Source organism: Dermacentor albipictus, chromosome 6 (genome assembly GCF_038994185.2).
Source record: "Dermacentor albipictus isolate Rhodes 1998 colony chromosome 6, USDA_Dalb.pri_finalv2, whole genome shotgun sequence".
Lineage (NCBI taxonomy): Eukaryota > Metazoa > Arthropoda > Arachnida > Ixodida > Ixodidae > Dermacentor > Dermacentor albipictus.
The window spans coordinates 21,027,481-21,054,621 of record NC_091826.1 but is presented as its reverse complement, the minus strand read 5'-3'; the positions used below and the strand labels follow the sequence as shown (position 1 = coordinate 21,054,621).

The 27,141-nt window shown below is 48.8% G+C and overlaps 1 protein-coding gene across 4 annotated transcripts in view; it reads left to right on the top strand.

Annotated features, from left to right (window-relative positions):
- The window catches only part of mon2 (Mon2 homolog, regulator of endosome-to-Golgi trafficking), a 265,202-nt gene that overhangs the window by 210,072 nt on the left and 27,989 nt on the right, over positions 1-27,141 (top strand). For all 4 annotated transcript variants that reach the window (XM_070540046.1, XM_070540044.1, XM_070540045.1 and 1 more), the window contains exons 26-27: positions 151-268; positions 4,258-4,324. In XM_070540046.1, coding sequence (XP_070396147.1) covers positions 151-268; positions 4,258-4,324 — 185 coding nt within the window. The remainder of the gene's footprint in view (positions 1-150; positions 269-4,257; positions 4,325-27,141) is intronic.

Below are 27,141 nucleotides of genomic sequence, written 5' to 3'. Positions count from 1 at the left end.
CTCTATGTTAAGCGCAGATTAAAGCTCGCAACTTTAGACGGATGCAGGGGGAACTTAAGCCTAGTGCGTAATGCGCATCTGGACGGTTTCGGTACGGACCGTCCCAACTGACGTCGTATTTCTTTTTTTTTTTCGTCTTCTCTGGCGCAGACGTTGCACGTGCCCTTGTCCATGAAGTACAACTGCCCGAGCCAGTCTACGTGGAAACTGGCCGTGACGTCACTGCTCACCGTGCTGCGCGTTGGTCTGCCCATAGCGCACAACAACGGTCAGTATATATGTCCACCTCTAATGTTTTTTTACCGTTGTGTTGCTATAGTTCGACGGCGTTCACAGCGCGAGCAGTCAGTCTCCGAAGAAACAATAAAGATCAACGCAAATTCAGTTTATAGACAACTAAAGTCTTCTTTCGAAATTCTACTGCTTCAGTGTCTCGGTAAAATGTTAATTACTGGAGGGGAAAATTCGGCTTCCTTCAAATTCTCGGTTAAATGTTGATTTCTGGAGGGGAAAATAAAGCCTAAAACTTCAAACTTTTTTTTTTTTTCGAATCTCGCGCCGGAACTCAATCCTGCGCCGGTGCGTCAGTGTGACGTCATGGATTTCAAAGGTATTGTCGCTCATTTCGGCTGTTGAGGCAGTGTCAAAAGTTCTCAAAACTTGCTTTGTCTTTTGCTCTTTTCGAATACGATGTACTGTATTTTTTCCCCCGTAAAACATCGACTATAGGCCCGAACAGACGTCATGAAAATTGGTGACGTCACGGCGAGTTGGTTCGAGAACTTCGAGGTGGCGTTGCCACCTGTCTTTGTGTGCTTTTTTAGCTTACCATGCCTCGCCTCACGTTGACAGTTTCTTTTTTTTTTCGATAGCCTAGAAACGTAATTTACTAATATAGCTTTTTTTTAGTATCCCCGTGAACGAGTACTGGCATGATCATTCTCAGCTGTTAATTGCTTACTGTAAACCAAGGTCCTCGACCTCGAAGGTCTATAGAAGAAATACCGGTGAGGCTCAGAGCGCCCTAAACAATTTACCATACTGGCTTTCCTATACGTACTAGTTTATGTTTAGTTTCCCAGTATACGACGCGTGTCTGTCGGCAGGTCATGACGCAGAAGCTATACACACACTCCCGCGGCAGCAGCACATGGCGGCGATGTTTTTTGGCACTCGCTTCTGCAGCTCACTCTGTCGTCTGCTGTGCTTGTTGCTTCGGACCGTGCTACGATGAAGGAGAGAAAAGAAATGCTTTTTGGAAACCCGAGGGGTGGCGACCCGCCTCGTTTCTTTTTTCTGTTTAGCGTATTCGTGGGCAACCTAACCTGCTTGACTCGATGTTGTCTTTCTTGAATATTATAATCGAACGCCGCCACAACGAAATTACCTGTATAACGAAGGGTTAGTTCTCTCCCAGTTCTATTGTGAGTGGTGCGGTGCGCGACCTTTACAACTAAGTGACCTGTATAACGAATGATTTCGGAGACCACGAGCACCTCGTCATAAAGGCGTTCCACTGCTAAACCAACAACAGTCAGGATGACCGCCTGTGAAGAACAGAGAAAGCATTCGTAGGGAGGCCTGCCCATAGAAATGATGCGCATGATTGGGAGAACAGATAGAAGGAGATTCTTGATGGGAAGGAAAGGTGAGGTAAAGTGCAGCGCAGTAACTGTCTCTCAGCAGAGGACACCTCAACCGCGCTGCACAGGGGGTAGGGAATGAAAGTAGGGGGAGATAAAGAGCACCAGAAACAGCAGCACGCCGCAGAACAGATAAGGATTACAGAAAGTGGGGAACAAGAGAGAGAGAGGAGAGGGGGGGTCCAATGGCGTTGCACCGTTCTGCACCACTAATCTGTCGTACGATGTGCAAGACTGTGGGAGCAGATAACGCAGCAGTTGAGTGGGGCTAAATGTGTATGATCGAGATAGAGCTCCTCTTCCTGCGTATTAAATTTGCACCGCCTTGCACCACTAGTCAGTTGCAGAAACTGTTGGGCTGAAATATAGATAACGGAGATAACGCGGATGAGTCTGAAAGCATGTGCGTTAATTTGTGTGTGAGAGAAAAAGAGAGAGAGATTTTCGTGGTCATCGCGTTAACTTTGTCTCATTTTGCACCACTAATACTTCTAGAAGTAAGAGCGATAACATTAAAACTTCTTTTTGAGTTGGTGCATACGTGACATAAAAAATTGTAACAGCGCGAACACGTGCATCCACAAAGTAACTAGGACGAGACACAATCGCTGTTAACCCTTTGAGACGCTGTCTACACAATAGTGCACAGCAGGAGAGTGCATCAATAGCAAAAGCACTGATGAAAGTAATGGTATTGAAAATGGGTTTCATACATCTTGAAACACTTATTATTGGAACTGTGCTGCCATTTTGAATAACGTGCAAAATGTTTTAGCAAAATGAGAGGGAAGGTAGACGGCTGGGTGTTTTTACTCTGTGTCAGTATGTTGTATGTAGCGGGTTCACTTCTTTCATTGTTTTTTACAATGTCGTGCAGCAGCCATAATATTTAAGTGGCTGGATAAGTGCTTTTTAAGCTTTTCAAAACACGAAATAGTACATGTTCCCATATTTAGTGTTCCTGTAGCGAGTTTTCGCATGGAGTCGAAATTTTGTAAACTGGACAAAACTCGCTAAACAATTGAAAATTCTTAATATTTGCTGCAGCTGTACACTTTCTATAATTCTGAAGATGCAAGAGATGTGGTGAAAGCAACTTTTCATTCAACGGGATAAAGTGGTGTCTGAAAGGGTTAACTGAATTTTATTGACGGAAGACGGATACCTTATATAAGGGGAAAGGCAGAAGTGAGGGGTGTTGTAGCGGGTGGCAGAGTGACGGAGACGATCCAAGAGCACGTACCGCACTGTTTTATTTCAGTGACAGCGAACTATATATATAGGCTGCTTGCCTATGACGTAACATAATAAGAACGAATCATGTTTGACACGTGTGGCACAGCACTTCGTATCAAAGGGGGAAGGGAGTGATACAATCGGGGAAAATGAGATTGCGCATCGATGAACGAGTGCTTGTGTCTCGTGCTTGATACTTTTTGGATGCATGCGTTTGCGCTGTTACAATTTTTATGTCAAGAGGGATAACTTCGGTTGAGATTTAAGAGTGAGAAAGAAAAGTGAGGTTTACAGCGGTAAATCGGTTCAGTTCTGCGAGTTAAGTATATATTATTGGAGTTAATTACGTCAAGCGCAGGTCCTCTGAGCAAGGCAGCTCCGGTATACCCGACCATGTGGTTGCTCGCTCGCTGTGGCGTATTGCTTTTGTGATCCAGGTCTCGCGTTCGACTCCCGGCCGGGCTGTCCAGCCGCATTCAGATGGCGGGGCGGAATGCAAGACGCTCGCTCGTCGAGCTAGCTGTGCGTTAAAAAAAAAAAAGAAAGGTGGAAAAGCACCGAGTGGTTGAAAATCGCTTGGAGCGTTCCCACATCGGCATCTAGATCTCCATTCATAATGCCGCTGCGCGATATAAAATTGAGATCTAGCGTTTGCAAAAAGAAAGCCTAAGTTCCAGCCATTGGTATGCGGGCCGCCGAATTTAACTGGTAAGCTATAGGAATGCGATACATAATTGCAATGGCCTTCTAATGTGTCCGACGCCCACTATAGCTGCTGTCATTTGCGCACCAGGGCTGAACCGTAGACCGCGGAGAAAAAAGGGCCCGTTATAGATATAACACTGCGAGCCGCATTGGACATCGTCCCAATTTGGGTTCGTTAACGTGTCATTAAATCAATCAATCAATCAGTTTCTTCTTAATATTACATCGTATGTTAACTACAGCATATAAGATATACAGACCAGGGTCCCAAAGTACAAGACTGCCCCGGGACTATCGTTCCCGCGGCCATTGCTAAGACGATGTTCGTAGCGCAAGTACTTGGGAAATAATACGCAAGAAAGAGAGAGAAAGTGCGCTGTACGCTGCTTTGAATGTCACCAGGGAAGGTCGTGCTTATATCTTATATATATATATATATATATATATATATATATATATATATATATATATATATATATATATATATATATATATATATATGTGTGTGTGTGTGTGTGTGTGTGTGTGTGTGTGTGTGTGTGTGTGTGTGTGTGTGTGTTGGGAGTCTGTATTGATCGAGCCGCTGACGGACGCTTACGGCGTCCCTGCTCAACGCCTGTTCTTTTCCGCATATCTCACCGCGTGTTCTCCCTACATTGTACGCGATGCGCAGAGGCCCACTTCAAGGACCTGTGGTCGGACCTGGCGGCGACGCTCGAGGAGTTCCTCTTCTCGTCCAGGTGAGTGTGACGCAACGCCCCTTTATTTCGCCACTTCTCCAAACGACAGGTCCGCGATGAAGCGGCCGCGGTGCGAGAGAGAGCGAGGCCAAGCAGGTTAGTGCGACGCGCGCGCACACCTAGTAGTACTATAGTGAACATATAACGGTTTCCAGGAAGTACGGACGCGAGCACAAGAAATAGAAATGGACGGGACAACGCTGAGTTGTCACCAGCGTTGTCCCGTCCATTTCTACCTCTTGTGCTCGCGTCCGTACTTCCTGGAACGTTGTCCCGTCCATTTCTATTTCTTGTGCTCGCGTCCGTACTTCCTGGAAACCGTTATATGTTCACCATGCACCAACAGCCCAGCAAACTACTCTACTATAGTACCATAGTGTACCAGATTAGGACTGCTCTAGTCAATCCCTCCTTTATGCCTGCCGCGTCGCTAGTTTTCCCATTGGAGGGGAGGACCCTGTAGTTCAGGGTAGTCGCGAAGAGATGGCGCTCGCTGCCGACCCTACTTAAAACCCCTTAAACTTCGTAGAGTAGCGACTCTCCTCCTCCGCCTTCGCTCCTCGTTTCTCCTCTCTTTCACGCTTCCTCCTCGACCGTGGCGCCGCCTACACCGCTCGAGCGTAGCAACGGCGCCCATATGGGCTCCTCGCCACTCCGTAGACGCTTCTCGAGCGAAAATGGCGCTGAAGCACGTCGCGAGGGCCCACGTGACGCTATTAGGCCAATAGCGACGCGGCGCCGGCCTCGCCCAGAGCGCGCGAAGAGGAGGCGGCATTCTTCAAATCGTGGCGCTACTTTACGAAGTTTAAGGGGCTTTAACCCTACTTCCTCTTGCGGAGGAAGGTACGATTACTAGGCTGGCGAGCGCTCGACCAATGGCTTGACAAGAGACCGCGAGTCCTGCCTCCGGGATCGCTACAGACGCCGCTAAAGATCTCGGAGGCAAAGGAACGTGATTCAAGTTTGGAGCAGCCGCCGCAACTAGCGCTCGCAGTCGACCCTGGTGGAGAGGATATTTCGGAAATAGGAGAGGGGCCGGGAACCAACTTCTCAGCTCACGCGACAGGCATCTTCTAAACGAGGCATTGCTCTAGTACACTGTAGTAGTACCCCTGGCCGGCTATCTATCGACAGCTCCGGGTGTAAAGAGGCGTGGGCATCGCAAGCGGATCTCTTTTATCGTCCGTGTATGTGGACGCGCTATCGCATAAGAAAGAGCACGTTGCGCTAACTCTGGCGTGACGTGCTCTTTGGCCCAGTTTCTCGCTTTCAAGGAAAGGAGGCGGTGAGTAAGAACGTCTTGTTTCCTTTCTGGATGCACTTTTACCGGTTTATCTTTTATTTAATCCTTTCATGATCCGAATGTTCCTGTAAAATGTCGCAACGTACCTTGTCAGATATTGCTGATCTTTTCCCCCAGACGAGGTAGTTGTCCGCGGTGGCGTAAAGGAACGAGGAATAGTTTGTGACTCAAGGGGTTATGAATAGTTAGGCAAGAAACATGCGCGTGTGTGAACGCGTGCTTGCTGCAGGAAGATGTCTGCGAAGGGAGTACGTGCAGCTTTATCGCAAGAACGTGAAAGCCAGCGTGACACTGCAGCGTGTCGGCGAAGTGGTCATCATTCTCAGCGAAGGCGTTCAGTAAAGCGCAGATAGTGCGTAATGCAGAAACGGGAACACTGCTGTACACAGGGGAACATAGATTGAGATATGTGAAGGGCGGGGGGGGGGGGGGGTGGGGAGGCGGAAGCGGCCTGGAAAGCTAGAATGTTTCACAGCCGCACCCTATCAGAGCTGCAACGTACCGCAGCCGGAACTTGCCAGATCTACAACAAACCAGAGCTGGAGCGCACCTGAGCTAGAACGTACCACAGCGGCAACCTATCAGAGCTGCACCGTTCCGCAGCTGGAATGTACTAGAGCTGCAGCCTGCAAGAGCTGGAACGTTCCACAAACGGAATGTACTAGAACTGGAACGCACCTGGGCTAGAATGTTTCACAGCGGCACCCTATCAGAGCTGCACCGTACTGCAGCTGGAATGTACTAGAGCTGGAACGCACCTGAGCTAGAGTGTTTCACAGCGGCAACCTATCACAGCTGCAACGTACCGCAGCTACAACGTGCCGGAGATGGAACGTTCCATAGCTGCAATGTACTAGAGCTGGAACGCACCTGAGCTAGAATGTTTCACAGCGGCAGCCTATCACAGCTGCAACAAAGCGCAGCTGCAACGTACCGCAACTGGAACGTGCCAGAGCTGGAACGTTCCACAGCTGGAATGTACTAGAGCTGTAACGCACCTGAGCTAGAATGTTTCACAGCGGCAACCTATCACAGCTGCAACGTACCGCAGCTGCAACGTGCCGGAGATGGAACGTTCCATAGCTGGAATGTACTAGAGCTGGAACGCACCTGAGCTAGAGTGTTTCACAGCGGCAGCCTATCACAGCTGCAACAAACCGCAGCTGCAACGTACCGCAACTGGAACGTGCCAGAGCTGGAACGTTCCACAGCTGGAATGTACTAGAGCTGTAACGCACCTGAGCTAGAATGTTTCACAGCGGCAACCTATCACAGCTGCAACGTACCGCAGCTGCAACGTGCCGGAGATGGAACGTTCCATAGCTGGAATGTACTAGAGCTGGAACGCACCTGAGCTAGAGTGTTTCACAGCGGCAGCCTGTCACAGCTGCAACAAAGCGCAGCTGCAACGTACCGCAACTGGAACGTGCCAGAGCTGGAACGTTCCACAGCTGGAATGTACTAGAGCTGTAACGCACCTGAGCTAGAATGTTTCACAGCGGCAACCTATCACAGCTGCAACGTACCGCAGCTGCAACGTGCCGGAGATGGAACGTTCCATAGCTGGAATGTACTAGAGCTGGAACGCACCTGAGCTAGAATGTTTCACAGCGGCAGCCTATCACAGCTGCAACAAAGCGCAGCTGCAACGTACCGCAACTGGAACGTGCCAGAGCTGGAACGTTCCACAGCTGGAATGTACTAGAGCTGTAACGCACCTGAGCTAGAATGTTTCACAGCGGCAACCTATCACAGCTGCAACGTACCGCAGCTGCAACGTGCCGGAGATGGAACGTTCCATAGCTGGAATGTACTAGAGCTGGAACGCACCTGAGCTAGAGTGTTTCACAGCGGCAGCCTATCACAGCTGCAACAAACCGCAGCTGCAACGTACCGCAACTGGAACGTGCCAGAACTGGAACGTTCCACAGCTGGAATGTACTAGAGCTGGAAGGCACCTGAGCTAGAATGTTTCACAGCCGCAACCTATCACAGCTACAACGTACCGCAGCTGCAACGTGCGAGAGCTGGAACGAACCAGAGCTGGAATGTTCCACATCTGGAACGCACTTGAGCTAGAACTTTCCACAGCGCCAACATATCAGAGCTGCAACTTCCCACAGCTGGAACGTACCAGAGCTAGAATTTTCCACAGCGGCAACCTACTACAGTGGCAGCCTATCTGAGCTGGAACGTGCTAGAGCCGGAACGTTCCATAGCTGGAACCTACTGGAGCTGGAAAGCATCTCAGCTAGGACTTGTAACAGCTGCAACGAACGAGAGATGCAACGTCACGCAGCTGCAACGTATATCACAGCCGAAAAGTACCAGATCATGGTACGTACGATTCGGTGCAAAGATTCGTAGCCTTTGAACTTTTGCGACAGATTGCATACACGTTGTTCTGTGACAGGTGATGTGAAAAACTTTTCCGCTTTCAAATTCGCATTGTCTTCGAACTGCGCAAGCAATGACGTAAAAAAAAGGAATTCTTCGAAGAGCGAACGCCATGTCGCTGCTAAAGACGCTGCGCATGTTTTCTTCTTTCGCTCGCTGTTCCGACATTGACGCACACCTCTGAATACCGCAACGTCTTGAACATTCGCATAACTTTCGCAACTACAGTGCGTTGACACCTCGCCCGCCTTCCACTTCGGAAAAGACAATCCAGAGTCTGCGACGGTCTTAGTCTGATTATCATAACGCCGCTGTGATTGTCGGTTCAGTGACGTAGGACTTGGCGCCCTGCGCGCAGAGGCCTGTTCGTTTGACGTAATCGTTTCTCAGATTTCTGTTCGCTCTTCAGTTCTTGAGGCTCTTGTTCCATGCCAACGCTTTAGATCACTCTTGCCAAATCGACGGACGTAAATCGCGAGACATGTTTACGCAGGGTTATACTCCTCCTATTGACGTGCATGTTCCGAGCCGGTGGTACACGTGAACTTTGAAGAGCTCGTTCTCGAAAACATCCCGGAACTGCGGTCGCGGTGACGGGGTTGTCATCGAGAAGCCGAGCGGATCGTCGACTTGCCATATGACTTGCCATATAACTGAGTGGAATGTTGAGTTTATGAATATGCCTATATCATAATGTCGCGGGCCAAAGCGCAAGCCTGTAGGCGCCACGATATTTTGAACCCCGTTCCAGACCTTTTAATTCTATTTCTTTTTTGCGCACGCGCTGGCATCGCGCTTTTCGCTTGCCTAATGTCAACTGTGAGCGCTGAACAGCCGCGACCACCTTAACGGGTTGAAGGCGTTGAAGTTTCTGCTCTCTCTTAGCGTGGTATGAATTATAATTGCTAGATAAAACTGTGGCGCTCAGGCCGCTAACCAGGGGGATGGTTGTGGAGTCCTCACGTAAAGTTCCAACGACGCAAAATCGAAAGACTGTGGTGGCGAAGTTGCACTTTATTTCTCGTGCAAGGTCTCCGCGATGTCATGGATATTGCCAGCGTCAGTGCACGGCTCTACTTAATCGCCTCTTGATGGAGGAGGGTTACGTTATAAATTTTATAACGGAGCCGAACAATAAATCCTGCAGTTTTCCGAGAACTTTTCTTGCGCGCCTAACCGAACACGAGCAGATAACTTGCAATCCGTGACGTCACGTCAAGGTACTGGCGTTCGTGTGTAAAAGGAAGAATGTAAATTTTTCTTTTGATGTTCATCACTAATAGTCAACTTTGTTCTGTCAAACTAATAAAAATAAGAGTTCTGAAAAAAAAGCTACTTTACCTGCATATATTAATATAGTATTTGATGTATTGCAATGTCCCTATAGCAATTATTCTCGATCTCGTTATGGTCCATACGTCGCGGTCGTGGTTTTGTTCTAAGCTTCGCGTTGTGCAAATCTTCTTCAGATTTTTGTTGCGAATTCATTTCTTAACTTTTCCTTCTTATAATTGTCCCTTATGTTTAATGGTTTGTTATTCTTCCAAAAGACTCTGTGTTTCTTTTTTTGTCCGTGTACCTCTTTCTTGTTTCCTCACTGACATTTTCTATGATCATCTTTGACTTTATATTTCCGTCGCTGTACTCGTGCGCCAGTATTTAGACCCTAATTAAGCCCAGATCACGCGTACGCTTGCGGACGCGCGCCCACGCATGCGCAGATGGTGCGGCGCGGTTCGTACGCGTCGAAGTTCGGCGCGAACCTGGAGCGCTGATTGGCTGTGGTGCCTCGCTCCATGTGATCGCGCAGCCCAGACCAGCCAATCATAACTTCAACAGCAGACAAAATGAACATGCCCACCATTAGGTGGACTCTTACAGAATATACCTCTCCCGGTGTGATCAGCTCCTCTCTCTGAAATCCCGCACTCGGACAGCCTCGCGTCACCCCCCCCCCTCCCCCTCCAGTGGCTACGCAACTACGGCGTGGGACAATCAACTCTCAGAGGGGCAGATTTATGTCGTGCGAGAAGGTACTTTTTCTGTCGTTTTCGCGCCGGTCTAAGCGTTTTAAAAGTTAGCTCTAAAAGTATACGTTCATAGGTATTGAAGCATTTTTAAACACTGTCAGAATACAAATTACGAAGCGACGTCTGGCCCAGGCGTCTATTAGCGAGCCCAGTGGGAGGAGGCTGTCGCGCGTCTCCCGTTTATTTAAAATGCCATTCCTCGCGAGGCGCGGAATAGCGCAAGGCGCGCCGACGCGAGCTGGCGCGCGTCGGCGCGCCTACTTGTGGCCCGAGCTTTATGGCACGGTTGCGACTGGCCACGCTACACAAGCACCTGTAATGTTGCTACTATTCAGCGCCCAGACCTGAAGTGTTGCTCCTTTGGCACATTGAATAAATCCTTGATTAACTAATTAATATGTGTGGCTCCTGCGTGCCACGACGATTGACGCCCGCGTGACGGGTGACCCGTTGTTTTGTCTCTCAAGCGCTACCGCGATTGTCGCATCTTGCGGTTATCGGTCGTCCGCGGTGACGTAACCTGTCTCTCATTAGAGACTTTTAGCTTGTACGCTATTCCGGTAAACGGGAGCGGTTTGGGCGGATTACCTAATGGTCGGGGCGTAAACGTGCGCGGTGAAGCCGCCTGGTGTTGTAGAGCTCAACCAGACAAACGCACAGCTAAAACTGCAGTAACTCACCATATCCTGCTTCGCCACCCGTGCAAATTTTTGGCAGCGGCGTAATTGTGAACACGATTACGCCACTGTCGAAAATTTACCCCAGCAGCTAAGCAGAATATAGTAATTAGCTCTGTGTTTGTGTGGTTGAGCTTTGCGCCGCCAGCCGGCGCCACCAATCTGGCCGCTCACCTTGACGCCCCCGCTAAAACCGGAAAGCCGCCCGCGCTTGCCCGAATACCGGACACGCTAAATGTCTCTATTGTCGCGTGTCCGGAACGTTCGCGCTTCCTGTCCCGCGGACGTGACACGTGGACTCTTGTGTCGCGTCCTTATCGACGTGCGCAGAAGCCGGCGTGTAACGGCGTTCTTCCATTTGCACCGGCACACAATGACGCCGCTGCAGAATGCGACCGCGCGGAGCGGGAGTGACGTCTTTCGAGTTCAACGAAAGATGCGCTTCGATTACAAAATGCCGGGCCGCAGCGCGTGCGTGCTGAACAAGAGAGTGCTGTGGATTGTCCGCAAACAGATTAGCGTTCGCGGAAAAGCCGCGTTACTGGAAAGGTCTACGGCACCGACAACGCTAGTATAGCGACATGTCTCGACGCAGAAGTTAACCGGAGTGTACACAAAACTAATACTGCATTTACCTCCCGTACCCTACTCAGGTACTCGTTCAAAGCATAGGGAGCGACAGAATGGTTAATGTGCACTCCTTTAATGATTTTTCTTCAACGAGAACGCTCCCTCAACACACCTACAAAAAAAAAAAAGCTTCGAACGCGTGGTAGTTGGACAAATCGTCACAAGATTGCGCTGCCACCGTTGCCACTGGCGTCAACGGATCGGGTAAACGTGAATACGTTTGCGGAAAAGGCTTGGACTCTTCCCTTCTTGTTCAGGGGACCATGCTTCGTGCATGTAAAGGATGTATCCTCCGCGCTGCATAATCCCGCCCACTTTTATATCCCATCTTACAAGTCTTTTGCGGTGCTGCCGAAAGTACGAGGCGTGCGCAGGCCACAACCTTGCGCGGCGAAATATAGTTCCAGGCTCAACTGGCCGATTAATGGCGGGATTTGAGTGCGTTTGGATTAGATTCTTTTGCTTCGTGCAATATATGCCTTACAGCGATACGTGACGTACGTTAGGACCTCTGCGCATGCGCATCGCGCACCGCGAATTCGGCAGCCGCCGAGCGGACAACGTGGCGCGGATGAACACGTCTCGAGGGGCGTTCGGGTCACACGTGTACTTTCGTCGAACAACGACGTCGAGCGTGTTGACAATAATCGAAGCGACGCGCGGTTCCCGTGATGGCAGCAAAATTGTAACGCTTGCGAAGCTGCCCTTCCCGCACCCATATACACACGCTTCCACTAAACTATAAAGCTCGCAGTCAATCACGCACGTTTGGCCTACCATTTAGGTCACCTTTGAATACCAGGGCAGATTCTGCGAGATCCTGCTGGTGCGCTTGTAGTTTCTCTCTCTCTCTCTGTTCTTGAAATTTTGCAAGCGGGATTTCAGCAATACGCGGCGCCGTTATTCCTGTGTCACTGGCGACGACAACGTTAATGTTTGCCTTTAGGCGAGCGTTTTAGGGCATCGCAGCCGAGCTCCCGCCACGTTTCGCCTTTCGTTGACGTCATAGCAGTCACCAGGGGACCTCTAGCGTGCCCCCAATGCACGGGACACAGACGTTGTTTTTTTTTTTGGCATTTTCGGGCGTTTTTTTTTTTGGCATTGCTACTGCCTTCAACGTCACCGTTATCCCTGTATATGCCATGCAGTGTAATGCGTTATGCAGGCAAGCTATAACACACTAATAGAGGGCTTTTATCCAGTCTGTAACGTGTATTACCGTTTGTTGGATACATCTAAAATACAGACGAGCGAAGCAGTGCTGGCGGCGCCATCTTGTGATACTTTTGTCTACTATAGCGCACTGTTATTGCAACGACCATGTTATGTCTGTAGGCCAGTGCAAACGCCTTGACAGTAACACTGAATCTTAGCCGTATACGGGCCACTTTATTGGTTCTTCTTTTCCATTTCTTTCCTTCTGCAAAAAACATTGACACAAAAGAAGTACCGTATTTACTCGATTCTAAGCACCTCCTTCTTTTCATGATCGCGATGCCCAAAGTGAGGGGGAGTGCTTGGATTAGAAAAATCTAGTATGACCCCCCCCCACCCTCCCCCTTTTCGCTGCGACATCATGACGCGACGGGTGCGAGAAATGACATTTTATTTTGCAAACACCCAAAAGAAAAATCGGTGCAGGCAGTGAGCCCACCGCTTGTGTCGGATGCTCAGTCACTACCACTGCCACTCGCGGGTCCGCGCGCCTCCGCAGTCCGGCTGTGCGGCAAGATGGCGCCGCGGACGCCGTTCCACCTCGGGACTGCGACGGCTCGATGACAGAGCGAGCAAGCGCTCTTGGCGGCCTTGGCTACGCGCTCTTCCTAACAAATAGGGAGGTGCTTAAAGGGACACTAAAGGGAAACAATAAATCAGTTTAGACTAATAAAGCATTGTTTGAGAACCCTGCAGGCAATCATTTCAAGAAAGTAGTTTGAATATTAGACGAGAAAATGAAGGTCCAAGTATCAGTATTTGAATTTCGCGCCTAAACGCCAGCGCCGGTACGTCAGCGTGACGTCAGGGATTCCAAAGTTTGTTTTCGCATTTGGGCTGCGTTGGCTGAATAAAGGTTCCCGAAACTTGGCATGTTTAATATTTGGTTCCTTTAGAACACAATGTAGTCAATCTGTACCGCTATATATAATTAGTAGGCCCTAGAAGATGCCATCAAAATCCAAGACGTCACAGCCCCCAGGTGCGGGAACTCAAGTAGGCGTCGCCACCAGCATTTCGTTCTTGCGCTTTTTCTGGCTTACCAAACGTCTTATCGTTGTAAGAGTGGTGTTTTAGGTGTTGTAGAACGGTGATTTACTGATGCAGAAGAATCGGGGGGTGCTTAGAATCGCGAAAATACGGTACGTTCTTTGCGCGTTGTTGAATGGATACGGGTGAAAAGAAGGCGGCACCGGCGCAGCTGCTGCCCTAAAGTTACTACGATTTGCGGATTGCCGGGGCCGCGTGGATGACAGCAGCGGTATCTTGTGACGCTTCGTCCAACTACAGTGCCTTTGAAAAAAATTTAAAAATTCCATGCAGCGTAAGCGTTGACGTCGAAGTAAAAATGTATAAGGACCTCCAATTTGCCCGCGTACGCGTTACACTCTCGCGGTACACCGCAGTTGTAAACAGCGGCGGAGAGCGCTGGTGGCGACATATTGTTGCGATTTGTCCGACTGAAAACGCGTTGGAAACGTTCTCGTGTTACATGTGGGTGTTTCCTTCGAAGGAAAAAAAAATTGAACTGCATGCTGGCGATTACATCGCTACCGACGCTTTGCACTGCAGCAGCCAAGTATAGTGTACGGTTGCAGAACTGATGACTAACTGAGTCTGTATAGATTTTCGCTGTGCGTTATGCAAAAACAAAAAAAAACTCGATTTGTAAGCTCTGTTATGCATAAGTTACCTTGCCTTTCAGTGAAAAAGAAAAAAAGGCGGTTGGGAGTTTGCCCTCGTGTAATCCATTCCTTCCGTCTATAGTCTGTGTGTTTTGTGCGCAACCCTCACTATACGAGGAATACGGTTGGTCACTGCAATGATTAATGGTAATGCGTTCTCTCTGGGCCGCGGTGTAACGCAGCGTTCATTTTCGCTCCCTTCTCTTCCTCGTTTCATCATCCACCACTCGCGACCGGCTGATCTCGCTGGTAAACGTGCGTAGGCAAGGAAGGTGACGCTCGGACCACTGACGATCAAACATCGAAGAGGAATAGAATTGGAATGGAATCGTTGCATTATTCCGTTCCTGGTTAAACGCTACGCCACAAGAATGTGTCAACAACGTGGCTGATCACGCCTACGTCTGCGGTCGTGGTAGTAGAAGTAGCAGTGTTATGTATCTCTTACATATATTTAAAGAAAGAAACATTGTAGAGTGGTATAAAGAGGTCTCTGAGCTTGATACTGACGTGGGACCTAACGGACTACCCAGTCCGGTGAACCAGTATTACGTAGACGGTAACACCCTTGTACGGACAGGGTAAAACTTCCTGTTTACCCAACTATAACCAACGGGTCGACAGTTAGGCGTCCGTCGGCAAACGGTCCAGTGGTACTTCGGATCGCGCCGCGAGCAGCTGTGCACGGTTACAGTCGTTGCCGTGGTGTCACGTGACTCCTGGACTTGTATATGTCACTCTTGAGGCCTCTGCATCGGAGATAAGTGGGGGCATTGTCCAATATTGCTGGAACAGTCCGGCGTTGTACGTTTGGACGTTTCCTCCCAACGATACGTCACCAGCTAGCGCTGTTGTTTACCAACCACCCACTGTTTACGGCAACGCTAATACGTGTACACCGCGGCCCACTATTGAGGAGAGGACAAATTCTTATTAAAGAGAAGGCACACTCGCGTTACGCGAGTTTTGCGAACGCTCCGGCTGCTGATACCGGTGGATATTTTGCTGCCATCCAGACGTACCAGTAAATGTTTGCAACCTAGCTGTGAACTCTCCGATATGAAGGGGTATCAATCTATCTATCTATCTGTCTGTCTGTCTGTCTGTCTGTGTCTGTATGTCTGTCGTATATATATATATATATATATATATATATATATATATATATATATATATATATACGACAGACATACAGACACAGACAGACAGACAGACAGACAGATAGATAGATAGATTGATACATATATACGACAGACATACAGACACAGACAGACAGACAGACAGACAGATAGATAGATAGATTGATACCCCTTCATATCGGAGTATATATATATATATATATATATATATATATATATATATATATAAAATCTAAATTTCATCCACTCCGCCATTTGTGGAGTCTTTAATCCTACCTGGTCTATCGACAGGAACGACGTCGACTTACTAGTGGATAACTGGCGCCATCTGTCCCAACTCGTGTGCGATAATACCGTGCGCTTCTGGAACTCCTACGCAATGACCTTAACTCGGGGCGCCTGAACCCACCGCGCGCTCGATAACAGAGCGCTTTCGCGCGCGTAATTCCGAAGAACGTTCTCGCCAGCACACCTTCTCTCTCTCCCTCGCCCAAAATATCAGGAGACGTGACTCAACGAATGTGGGCTGACGGAACCACAAATGCCGCGATGTGACATGCGGGGACGACGTGTTTGCGACGCGGCGCACGTAAGTTATAGATGTGTGGGCGGAGAGAAAGCGGTATGGAGGATTAAGTGTTAAGGCGATCCACGGACGTCATCGACGCCAATGCAGAGGTTGATCTTCTTTTTCTTCATTTCTTTTTTTCATGCATGCGCAAATGCGACCCATATGATTCCGGGAACTTCACGTCGCAGATGCTTCGCCGCTTCTATATGCACGAGTGGAGAAACGCGTGAAGCAGCCGTTATTAACCCCACAAGACGAAAATCTCGGAGGACTCGCATTCTAAATGACGGAAAATTCCGGATCACGGGTTCCGCATCAGTAAAATTGGAGCGACTTGTTTACTTTCATTTCCGGTCATGGGAAGTACGCTTGTACAAGAAACCAGTGAAGCGTTATTTGAGAAACTATTGGTGTAGTGATCATTTAAATAATTTAGCTTCTGAACTATCCACAACTCAAACGTCGCCCCAGCGTGTCTAAAGGTGTCAAAACCGAGCGTAGCAGAAATTGTACGTTGGGTTTCGCGGGGTTAAAAGAAGTGTTACTTTTGCATCACAGTCTCGTTTCGGGGCGCAAACAACGCGGTATAAACGAAGCATACACCCTGACTGCGCAGCCGATCAACGGATTTTAGCGTTGTAGTTAGAAAATGAAGTGGCTGTAATGTAACCGGAATGTATTATTTGTCGCCGTCTCCCAATTTCAGCCTAGTAACAACGCAGATATTTCAAGCATCATCAACTATACATGCTTCGTTAGGGCGCCCGAAGGTGATGTATATAGCTGACATGTATCCTAACACTTTCTTCAATCTGTGTTACGTCAAATACGCGAATGCTTGTGACAAAGATTCCTTTTAACTTAGACGAGCTCGCATGTATTGCGACAAACTTCTCATTAGCATCCTGCCTCGCAAGCTTCGCGACAAGCTTATACCGTTACCATTTTAGCTATGGTTCCATTTTTGTCCGTTCTGGGATATTGAGTGCAGGACGCGGGGTGGTGTTGTCGGTCGTGTATTTTAAACCAAAGAGAATTTTCTTCGAACCGTTGGTGACAGCGTAATTGCTCTCCTTGAGCTTCATTACTCGAAGCGGTGATAAACACTCGCATAAGAAATGGAAATGCTTAACTGACTAATCAACAAATTTGCTAGTTAAAATTTTAAATAATCACTCTGCGCCACTTATTTCTATTCGTGAATTGCAGCCGGTAAGCTTCCAAGACATATATACTAGGAAGGAATTCTAAGGATCGATCACACGGGTTTCGAAATGCGCGCCGTGAAACTTGAAGTAAAAACGCGCTATTGTTGCTCTTCCTTTTTTTTTAAGAAGCCGCCCTTTTATGAATTCAAACACAAAGGTAACAGGTGCCATACTGAAAATTCTTTCCAAATGGATACACCTTACGAACTCGCTGACTACAATTCGTAAATGGCAATATGTGCCGTCGCCAATACGACTGGCGACGTTAACGCGTTCGCAAATATTCCTTTCCGAGGGGCTTTAAATTGGTGATCGTATGTTTATATGTTATGACGATGATCGTGATTGTGGTGTTGAAGGTAACGAGACAGAGGCGGACTTGCTTTCCACAAGTACAGTGACTATTAAAAACCGTTTGACGACTTATACGTGGAGTGGTCGGGCTCCTCTCGCGCTTCCAACTGGACACGCTGCGCCATCTGGCGACGCCGCCGGAAATTCCGCGCGCGGTTTCCGAGATCCGCGGCGCGCCGGTGCGTGTGAGCGCTCGCGCAGCTGTGTTTCGGGAACCCGTGTGACGCCTCGATGCGATTGCGCCCTGCACCGGATAAAATTTTAAAGGATCAATGTGACGTGTGTTTATCTAACCTCTTTCACGTAAAGTCTAGTCACTGGCTTGGCACGTGCCGCGCCCAGTGTTCACGTACCCAGGGACCCAAGTTGGCGGGAAAGAGGTTAGGTACGGGCGTCGCACATACCGCAAGGCAGGTTGATTGTTTGGAAAGGATTCTAATCGCGTTAAAACCGCGTTCGATACGATTTGACTGTTAGCGCTTTCTGCAATTGCTCGATTTTTTTCGCTTTTTTATTATTTATTGTACCGCATTGTCGATGCCTTTGGATCTGTGTCTACTTCAATGCACATAGGTGGCCTCCACATTAACAGCATTCGCAATCTTCTTCGTAGGTCCTTAAATATATTTCAGAGAAGTGCTTCGTCGCGGCTTCCACAACGCTTTTCATTATTTTCGTGGCCAAGTGGGAACACGCGCCGATGAAGATTATTTTGCTTGCTCTTCACCTGTTGTAACATAAAGGTTTTTTTTGTTTGTGTGTTGCCACAAGAACTATCTGCTAAGCAAGAGTCGTTTTTACAATTGTATGTAAGCTCTAATGTTTCGACGTAAAAGTACAGATAAAGCTTTAAATAACATGCTTCTCCAGAATTTCGTTCGTTCCAGGTGTAGCAGCAAAATAATAAATAAAAAATAGGGAAAGTGGAGGCCTGATCGCGCCGCGGCAAAACTTCCACGGTACGGTGGGCGCAGCCGGTGGTTTCAGCCGCCCGTGATGCCTATATAGTGATGCGTGGAGTAAAGCCTCTTAAACTTCGTAAAGTAGCCTCTCCTCCTCCGCCTTCCCTCTTCCTCGTTTCTCCTCTCTTTCACGCTCCCTCCTCGACCGTGGCGCCGCCTACACTGCTCGAGCGTAGCAACGGCGCCAACATGCGTTCCTCTCCATCCCATTTCCGCGGCGTGCTGCTGTTTCTGGTGCTCTTTCTCTCCCCCTACTTTCATTCCCTACCCCCTGTGCAGCGCGGTTGAGGTGTCCTCTGCTGAGAGACAGTTACTGCGCTTCGGCATTCCCCAACCTTTCCTTCCCATCATCAAGAATCTCCTCTCCACTCCGTAGACGCTTCTCGAGCAAAAATGGCGCTTATACACGGCGCGAGGCCCCACGTGATGCTATTAGGCCAATAGCGACGTGGCGTCGGCCTCGGCCAGAGCGCGCGAGGAGGCGGCGGCATTCCTCAGAGCGTGCCGCTACTTCACGGTATTTGAGGGGCCTTAGCATGGAGGGCAACGCTACGCCACCTTGCGGTGTTGCGAGGGACCTCCCTTTACGTCACGTGACCGAACTCGGCCCCAATGACGGAAGCACCTTGCTGGCGCTCTGACAAGGCCGGCGCTGCGGGAGTTCCCGACGACATGAAAAGTTAACGCTTTTAGAAACCCCAGGACAAACAAGCTGGGATAAATGCAACTCTCTGCGCATGCACTGTGCGTGTACGTGTTGCGCCATTTCACTTTGGATGTGCTGAGTACTGCTACACGCGACCGCTTTGCAGAAGGCACTGTACCACGTTTGACGGGACTTTCGACCTGCCGCATTCCGTCACTGATGGCCAGGGAATAGGGTATTTTTTTTCCTTTTTTTGCCCTTTTTTTTGCTTTCTCGTAATGCATACAGGGAGTGGTTATTTTAATGCGTAGCATTCGAGGACTACTCTCGGAAACCAGTCCGTTCGTCTCTCCGTCACGCGTGACGGGATGCGCTCCACGTGTACGTGAGGTCCTATGGAGGTGCCTTATATACCAGCGACTGGAAAGAATGGTTACGCACCATCTGACGAATCCGAATAGGGAGTTTCCGCAGTAATTTTTACTTGTCCGTGTGCTTTGAACCGCGGAGGTTTACGTCTTGGTTTGAAAGAAGCGCAACATATCTGACTCTACAATAAGCTGATATCTGTATACACGTATACACATCATTATGAAAGATCTCTTAAAAGATACGCAACCTGTCATCCTATACCAACCTCAACTTTTGGTTGAGTCTGCACGCACTGTTAACAGATATTCGTTAACAGTCCATCATAATCCGCGGCTGAAAGGGATAAGGGCTGTCTAAATTTCTCTGTGTACCGTGACCTACGTGGTGTGTCTGCCGCGTGCAAAGCCACAAAAGCGCTCCTGCGCTTCTTGAGGTGCATCAGCCTGTATATGACCGCTTGTGGCGAACTAACCGAACGTTGAACGCTTCATCGCGTGTGCGTTCACGCAAAGCGCGAACTTCAAATTTTTTAGTCCTTTTTTTTTCCTCCTTCCCCGTTGCAGAGGGTATACAGGCTGCCTGACTCAGCCTGGTTAACCTCCACATGCACTTTTCCCTTATGACATATCTGTCTCTCTGCTAAACTGCATCGACGGTGCTTCTTGGACAGCAACATGTTATCACTCAGCGCTTGCCATGTACTATATATAGCCTGCGTGCGAGAGATGCGAAATAAACAAGGGCGTCGGGGTCGCGGAAGGAAAAAAAAAAGAAAATGAAAGGGCGCACATTTGGGGGCCTACGCGCGTGAGACAAAACAAGTATCTCCACAAGACACTATGGTCGGGCGGTTGCGCGGCGAAGCATGTGCGGGAAGACGGAAAACAAACAAACAAAAAGAAGGAAACGAATGAATCTTAAACCCAAGAAAGAAACGAGCTGACGCAGCGGGCACCAACTCCGGCAGAAGAAGTTTCGTGGAAAACGAGCGCCGCACTCAAAGGTCGTAAATGGATGGCGTAATGCGCGTTCTGCAGAAGCGGGAAAAAAGACGCAACAACTGCAGAACACTCGTGGCGTTGCATGCTGGAGCGCGCGGCAAAAATAATGTGAAATATAGCTCTTTAGCTTGTTCGTGTAAAGGGCGTTGCGCCTTTTATTACGGAACGTCGGGTTACCGCGGATATGTAAACACGAGCAGGAGGGTTGGGTCGCTGGCGCCACCTGGTGGTGACGCGGTGCTTTTAACCAGAGAGGACACGGAGCTATTTGTTCCATTTACCAGCCGTAATGTATTTAGTTGTTGGTGCAAGGCGTCGCCAGGGACGTGTTCGTCAACATGCCGGTTTCTTTTTTTTTTTCTTCCACGACGACACGCAGCTAACATAAAACCATTTCTAACCCGTTGTGGCTGGACAAAGCGTTACGGGACTTCGCTACCAACTCGACCGTCACTGGAGTTACCGTATACGGTCGAGAACCTCTGCAACGAACGCCTGTAAACGAAATGACCTGTAAAACGAAGTACTAATTATGTCCCGGTTCTGTAGTGAGCCGCGCAGTGCGCGACCTTTACAACGAAGTGACGTATATAACGAACGATTTCGGAGGGCGCAAGCGCTTCATTATTGACCCTTTTCGCGGAGCAGTTTGCTCCGGAGGAACGAGGTGGCGCTTTCGGCGGCGCACCCCAGGTTGCCTCGGCGAAAATTGCACGAATGCGAAACTATTACCGCTTCGGCCCTGTTTCTGTGCGATCAGCTGTCGGAAATGGTACTGGGTTTTCGCTAAAGCACCGTGCTCTACTCGTGCTGCAAAATTTCGATGTCGTAGAGGTGGGACGTGGGCTGTAAGTGAACCAGGGTGGTTGCTTGAGCTAGTTGGTAATTCATGATCAAAAATAACGTACAGCGCGAAGGACAAGGACAGCGATAGACGACATTTTATGCGCATGCCTCTTCCTGTATATATACACTCGATGTGGCAACGCAATAAAATATTGTTGGAAGTCAGCGCTGTGTATGTCGTCTATCGCTGTCCTTGTCCTTCACGCTGTGCGTTATTTTTGGCTGTAAGTGGCTGCAAAAATAGTGACTGGCATACCAAGGAACGGAACGAATCTTCGTGACCGAGCTCACACACTGTTGCTACGTAAGGACCGCCTGTGTTGCCGGCCATTTGCGATGCACGGCTTTTCCCGGGGATAAAAAAAAAAAGAAGTCACTCATCCGCCGGCGTTGTGTCGCTAAAATCCAAAGAAAGGACCTCAAACCCCGGACCACCAGCAAAAGCGAGTACGGTTCTTACACATTGACAAAGACAGTAGCACCGCTTCCTGGCATAGTAAGTTTCTCGCACATTACGTACACGCGTCTGCCCCAACTCACATGAAAACTTACGCCCACTCTATCACTCACGTGTCAAGAATAAATGAATGGGCACGTATATACTTGAATCAGTGCGCCGAACCATGAATGATGATGGCTACAAGAGCAAACGAATGTTCGAAACTGAACGTTTCGGGACGGTGCGCTGAAAAAAGCGAGTGACTAGCGATAACACGTCTTTGCTACAAGTTATTACAAAACACAGAACGTCTACATAATTAAGGGTTCGACGAAAGTTCGTCTGGTCAGGCATGGAAATGAAGGAATTACGGTCACTGACCAAGTCTGATGAATAATCTGACGTTTCGGAACCGCGTACGGGTTCCTTGTTCAACCGTAATTCCTTCATTTCCATGCCTGACCAGACGAACTTTCGTCGAACCTATACCTACCGGAGTACATATGGACAAGAGTGAATAAGGAACCCGTACGCGGTTCCGAAACGTCAGATTATTCATCAGACTTGGTCAGTGACCGTAATTCCTTCATTACAGAACGTCTACGTTCCAAGCCACCTGTGAGCACACCCGTGAGCGATTAGGCAGAAAAATAAACACTCGGATAACAACCGCTCAGGTAACTCTTCTGAGCAAGAAATATGACAAGATGCTGCTTCGACGTGCTTGCCAAATAAGGAACGAGGCGCAAAACACACCGATCCTGATTTTATTCATGCGCGGAAAGTTTTCGACAGCTTGGAATACATTTATATTGCGCCGCTTTTACTATAGTACTAAACCTAAAAACCTATTCAGCCTATTCAAAAACCTATTTAACCAACACCACCTAGATAGCACAAGGCCTTTTCACTCCGATCCATGACGTCATGCTACCTGGCCCGACTGCCATAGAATCTAATGGGGATGCTCCCGAGTAGGCAACAGTGATTTTGACGTCACCGCTTTCATCACGCCAGCCTTCTAAATGGAAATTTGGGGCCAGGTAGCGTGACGTCATGGATCGGAGTAAACAGGCCTTGTGCTATCTAGGTGGTGTTGATTTAACCTGCTCAACCTAAATATTTCCGACTGCTTGCTACGCTTGGCAGTTTGTTTCCGCCGTAATGCAGCGCGTGGCATTAAAAACGTTGCCCTCTGGCACGTTCGAATCAGCGATATACGTAGAGAGCTCCTCCAGAACGACGACTGGAATTCTCGGGAAGTGTCCACCTGGGGTTCTTTATCATCATCATCATCATCAGCCTGGTTACGCCCACTGCAGGGCAAAGGCCTCTCCCATATTTCTCCAACAACCCCGGTCATGTACTAATTGTGGCCATGCCGTCCCTGCAAACTTCTTAATCTCATCCGCCCGCCTAACTTTCTGTCGCCCCCTGCTACGCTTCCCTTCCCTTGGAATCCAGTCCGTAACCCTTAATGACCATCGGTTATCTTCCCTCCTCATTACATGTCCTGCCCATGCCCATTTCTTTTTCTTGATTTCAACTAAGATGTCATTAACTCGCGTTTGTTCCCTCACCCAATCTGCTCTTTTCTTATCCCTTAACGTTACACCTATCATTCTTCTTTCCATAGCTCGTTGCGTCGTCCTCAATTTGAGTAGAACCCTTTTCGTAAGCCTCCAGGTTTCTGCCCCGTAGGTGAGTACTGGTAAGACACAGCTATTATACACTTTTCTCTTGAGGGATAATGGCAACCTGCTGTTCATGATCTGAGAATGCCTGCCAAACGCACCCCAGCCGATTCTTATTCTTCTGGTTATTTCCGTTTCATGATCCGGATCCGCAGTCACTACCTGCCCTAAGTAGATGTATTCCCTTACGACTTCCAGTGCCTCGCTGCCTATTGTAAATTGCTGTTCTCTTCCGAGACTGTTAAACATTACTTTAGTTTTCTGCAGATTAATTTTTAGACCCACTCTTCTGCTTTGTCTCTCGAGGTCAGTGAGCATGCATTGCAGTTGGTCCCCTGAGTTACTAAGCAAGGCAATATCATCAGCGAATCGCAAGTTACTAAGGTATTCTCCATTAACTTTTATCCCCATTTCTTCCCAATCCAGGTCTCTGAATACCTCCTGTAAACACGCTGTGAATAGCATTGGAGAGATCGTATCTCCCTGCCTGACGCCTTTCTTTATTGGGATTTTGTTGCTTTCTTTATGGAGGACTACAGTGGCTGTGGAGCCGCTATAGATATCTTTCAGTATTTTTACATACGGCTCGTCTACACCCTGATTGCGTAATGCCTGCATGACTGCTGAGGTTTCGACAGAATCAAATGCTTTCTCGTAATCAATGAAAGCTATATATAAGGGTTGGTTATATTCCGCACATTTCTCTATAACCTGATTGATAGTGTGAATATGGTCTATTGTTGAGTAGCCTTTACGGAATCCTGCCTGGTCCTTTGGTTGACAGAAGTCTAAGGTGTTCCTGATTGTATTTGCGATTACCTCAATAAATACTTTGTACGCAACAGACAGCAAGCTTATCGGTCTATAATTTTTCAAGTCTTTGGCGTCCCCTTTCTTATGGATTAGGATTATGTTAGCGTTTTTCCAAGATTCCGGTACACTCGACGTTATGAGGCATTGCGTGTACAGGGTGGCCAGTTTCTGTAGAACAATCTGCCCACCATCCTTCAACAAATCTGCTGTTACCTGATCCTCCCCAGCTGCCTTCCCCCTTTGCATATATCCCAAGGCTTTCTTTACTTCTTCCGGCGTTACCTGTGGGATTTCGAATTCGTCTAGACTATTTTCTCTTCCATTATCGTCGTGGGTGCCACTGGTACTGTATAAATCTCTATAGAACTCCTCAGCCACTTGTACTATCTCATCCATATTAGTAATGACATTGCCGGCTTTGTCTCTTAACGCATACATCTGATTCTTGCCAATTCCTAGTTTCTTCTTCACTGTTTTTAGGCTTCCTCCGTTCCTGAGAGCATGTTCAATTCTATCCATATTATACTTCCTTATGTCAGCTGTCTTACGCTTGTTGAATAACTTCGAAAGTTCTGCCAGTTCTATTCTAGCTGTAGGGTTAGAGGCTTTCATACATTGGCGTTTCTTGATCAGATCTTTCGTCTCCTGCGATAGTTTACTGGTATCCTGCCTAACGGAGTTACCACCGACTTCCATTGCACACTCCTTAATGATGCCCACAAGATTGTCGTTCATTGCTTCAACACTACGGTCCTCTTCTTGAGTTAAAGCCGAATACCTGTTCTGTAGCTTGATCTGGAATTCCTCTATTTGCCCTCTTACCGCTAACTCATTGATCGGCTTCTTATGTACCAGTTTCTTCCGTTCCCTTCTTAGGTCTAGGCTAATTCGAGCTCTTACCATCCTGTGGTCACTGCAGCGCACCTTGCCGAGCACGTCCACATCTTGTATGATGCCAGGGTTAGCGCAGAGTATGAAGTCTATTTCATTTCTAGTCTCGCCGTTCGGGCTCCTCCACGTCCACTTTCGGCTATCCCGCTTGCGGAAGAAGGTATTCATTACCCTCATATTATTCTGTTCCGCAAACTCTACTAATAACTCTCCCCTGATATTCCTAGTGCCTATGCCATATTCCCCCACGGCCTTATCTCCAGCCTGCTTCTTGCCTTTAACGTGCACCTAAATCTAAGTACACGGGTGTTTTCGCATTTCGCCCCCATCGAAATGCGGCCGCCGTGGCCGGGATTCGATCCCGCGACCTCGTGCTCAGCAGCCTAACACCATAGCCACTGAGCAACCACGGCGGGTTCTCGGCAAGTGTCTGAGTGAAGCGAAGGCGAAACTGCCGCGGGCGATGGTTTCGAGCGCAGCCGTTCACACGGCGACACCTGAGGCGCGAGGGCTTCCGTCGGAAGTGGACCACCTGCAGGCGAGCACTGGCCTGGGCACGACGTCGCCACTGCTGGAGGAGTCTGTCGGATCATTCGGCGCGGTACGCGCATCCGACAGAGCATTCCCGACAGGAAAGTAGCGGGACCCGTCATGGTTGCTCAGTGGACGATGGTGTTAGGCTGCTGAGCACGAGGTCGCGGGATCGAATCCCGGCCACGGCGGCCGCATTTCGATGGGGGCGAAATGCGAAAACACCCGTGTACTTAGATTTAGGTGCACGTTAAAGAACCCCAGGTGGTCAACATTTCCGGAGTCCCCCACTACGGCGTGCCTCATAATCAGAAAGTGGTTTTGGCACGTAAAGCCCCATATATTAATTAAAGCAGCGGGCGCGGCCTTTTCAAGAAAGGAAACGCAAGCAAGGCAGATGACGATTATCGTTGTGTGGCAGATATACAACCTGAAAGGGCGTAAACTTTTTTTTTAGAGTGAAGCACAAGCTCCGCACGTAATCCAAATTTACGAGTCACTCAGGCGCTTACGATAGATGGCGCCACAGTACGCTGTCGCGGCCGATACCAACTTCTTGTTATGGAATATAGCGTGGTCTTAAAGGGCCCCTGAAACGGTTCGGACAAATTTTGTAGGCGTGTAGGGTACAGCTTAAGTAGAACATTCGCACCACAATTTAAGTGAAGCGTTACGTATTAATGGAGCTGCAAGCGATTAGAAGTTACCCTCCTCCCTAGCTATGCTTTTCCTCCTCAACTCGCTCGCCGAGCGAGCGGCGCTAAGCTCCGCCTTCACTGGTTCAGCGTCACGATGCGACGTCACATCGCTCACTTCCGGTTCTTTAGGAGCACGCCCCCTCCCGCGCGAGACCTCTCCGCTAGCCGCTTGGCCGTCGACCGAGAGCTATCGAAGCTGCGTGCGTTGCGAGCATTCTGTCGTAGCGCCGAACGTGTCCAGTACTCCGCTAAAAACAGGCAAGCTGGTCATTTCGGCAAATGACTGGAGGCATAAACTCAAGCTGATGAAGGAACTTTAGCGTAGACGTACGTGAGCAGCCTGATCGGTCTGCACGGTCCAGACACTTGCTGGCGCAGCGCTTAACCAGTCAAACAAAGCGCTAATATTGCTCTAACCAAGTGTAAAGCATTTTAAACATTTATAAATCAACGTGTTGATGATTACACTCCTGCGAAAAATACACACCAGCAACAAAGAATACACTTCGTTGCTGCTACTGTGTATGGTTGAGCTCTGTGCCACCAGGTGGCTGCACCGTGCAGACCGTTCACATTTGCCCTTCTGCTCATCTCGTGGCTCATCCCGGCACAGTCAAGGGGCCAGACCCTGTCCCCTTGCGCTTGCGTTTGCCCTAATACTGGACTCGCGGTTTGCAGGTCGCTAGGTTTGCAGTCCACAAGGCAACAAAGTCGA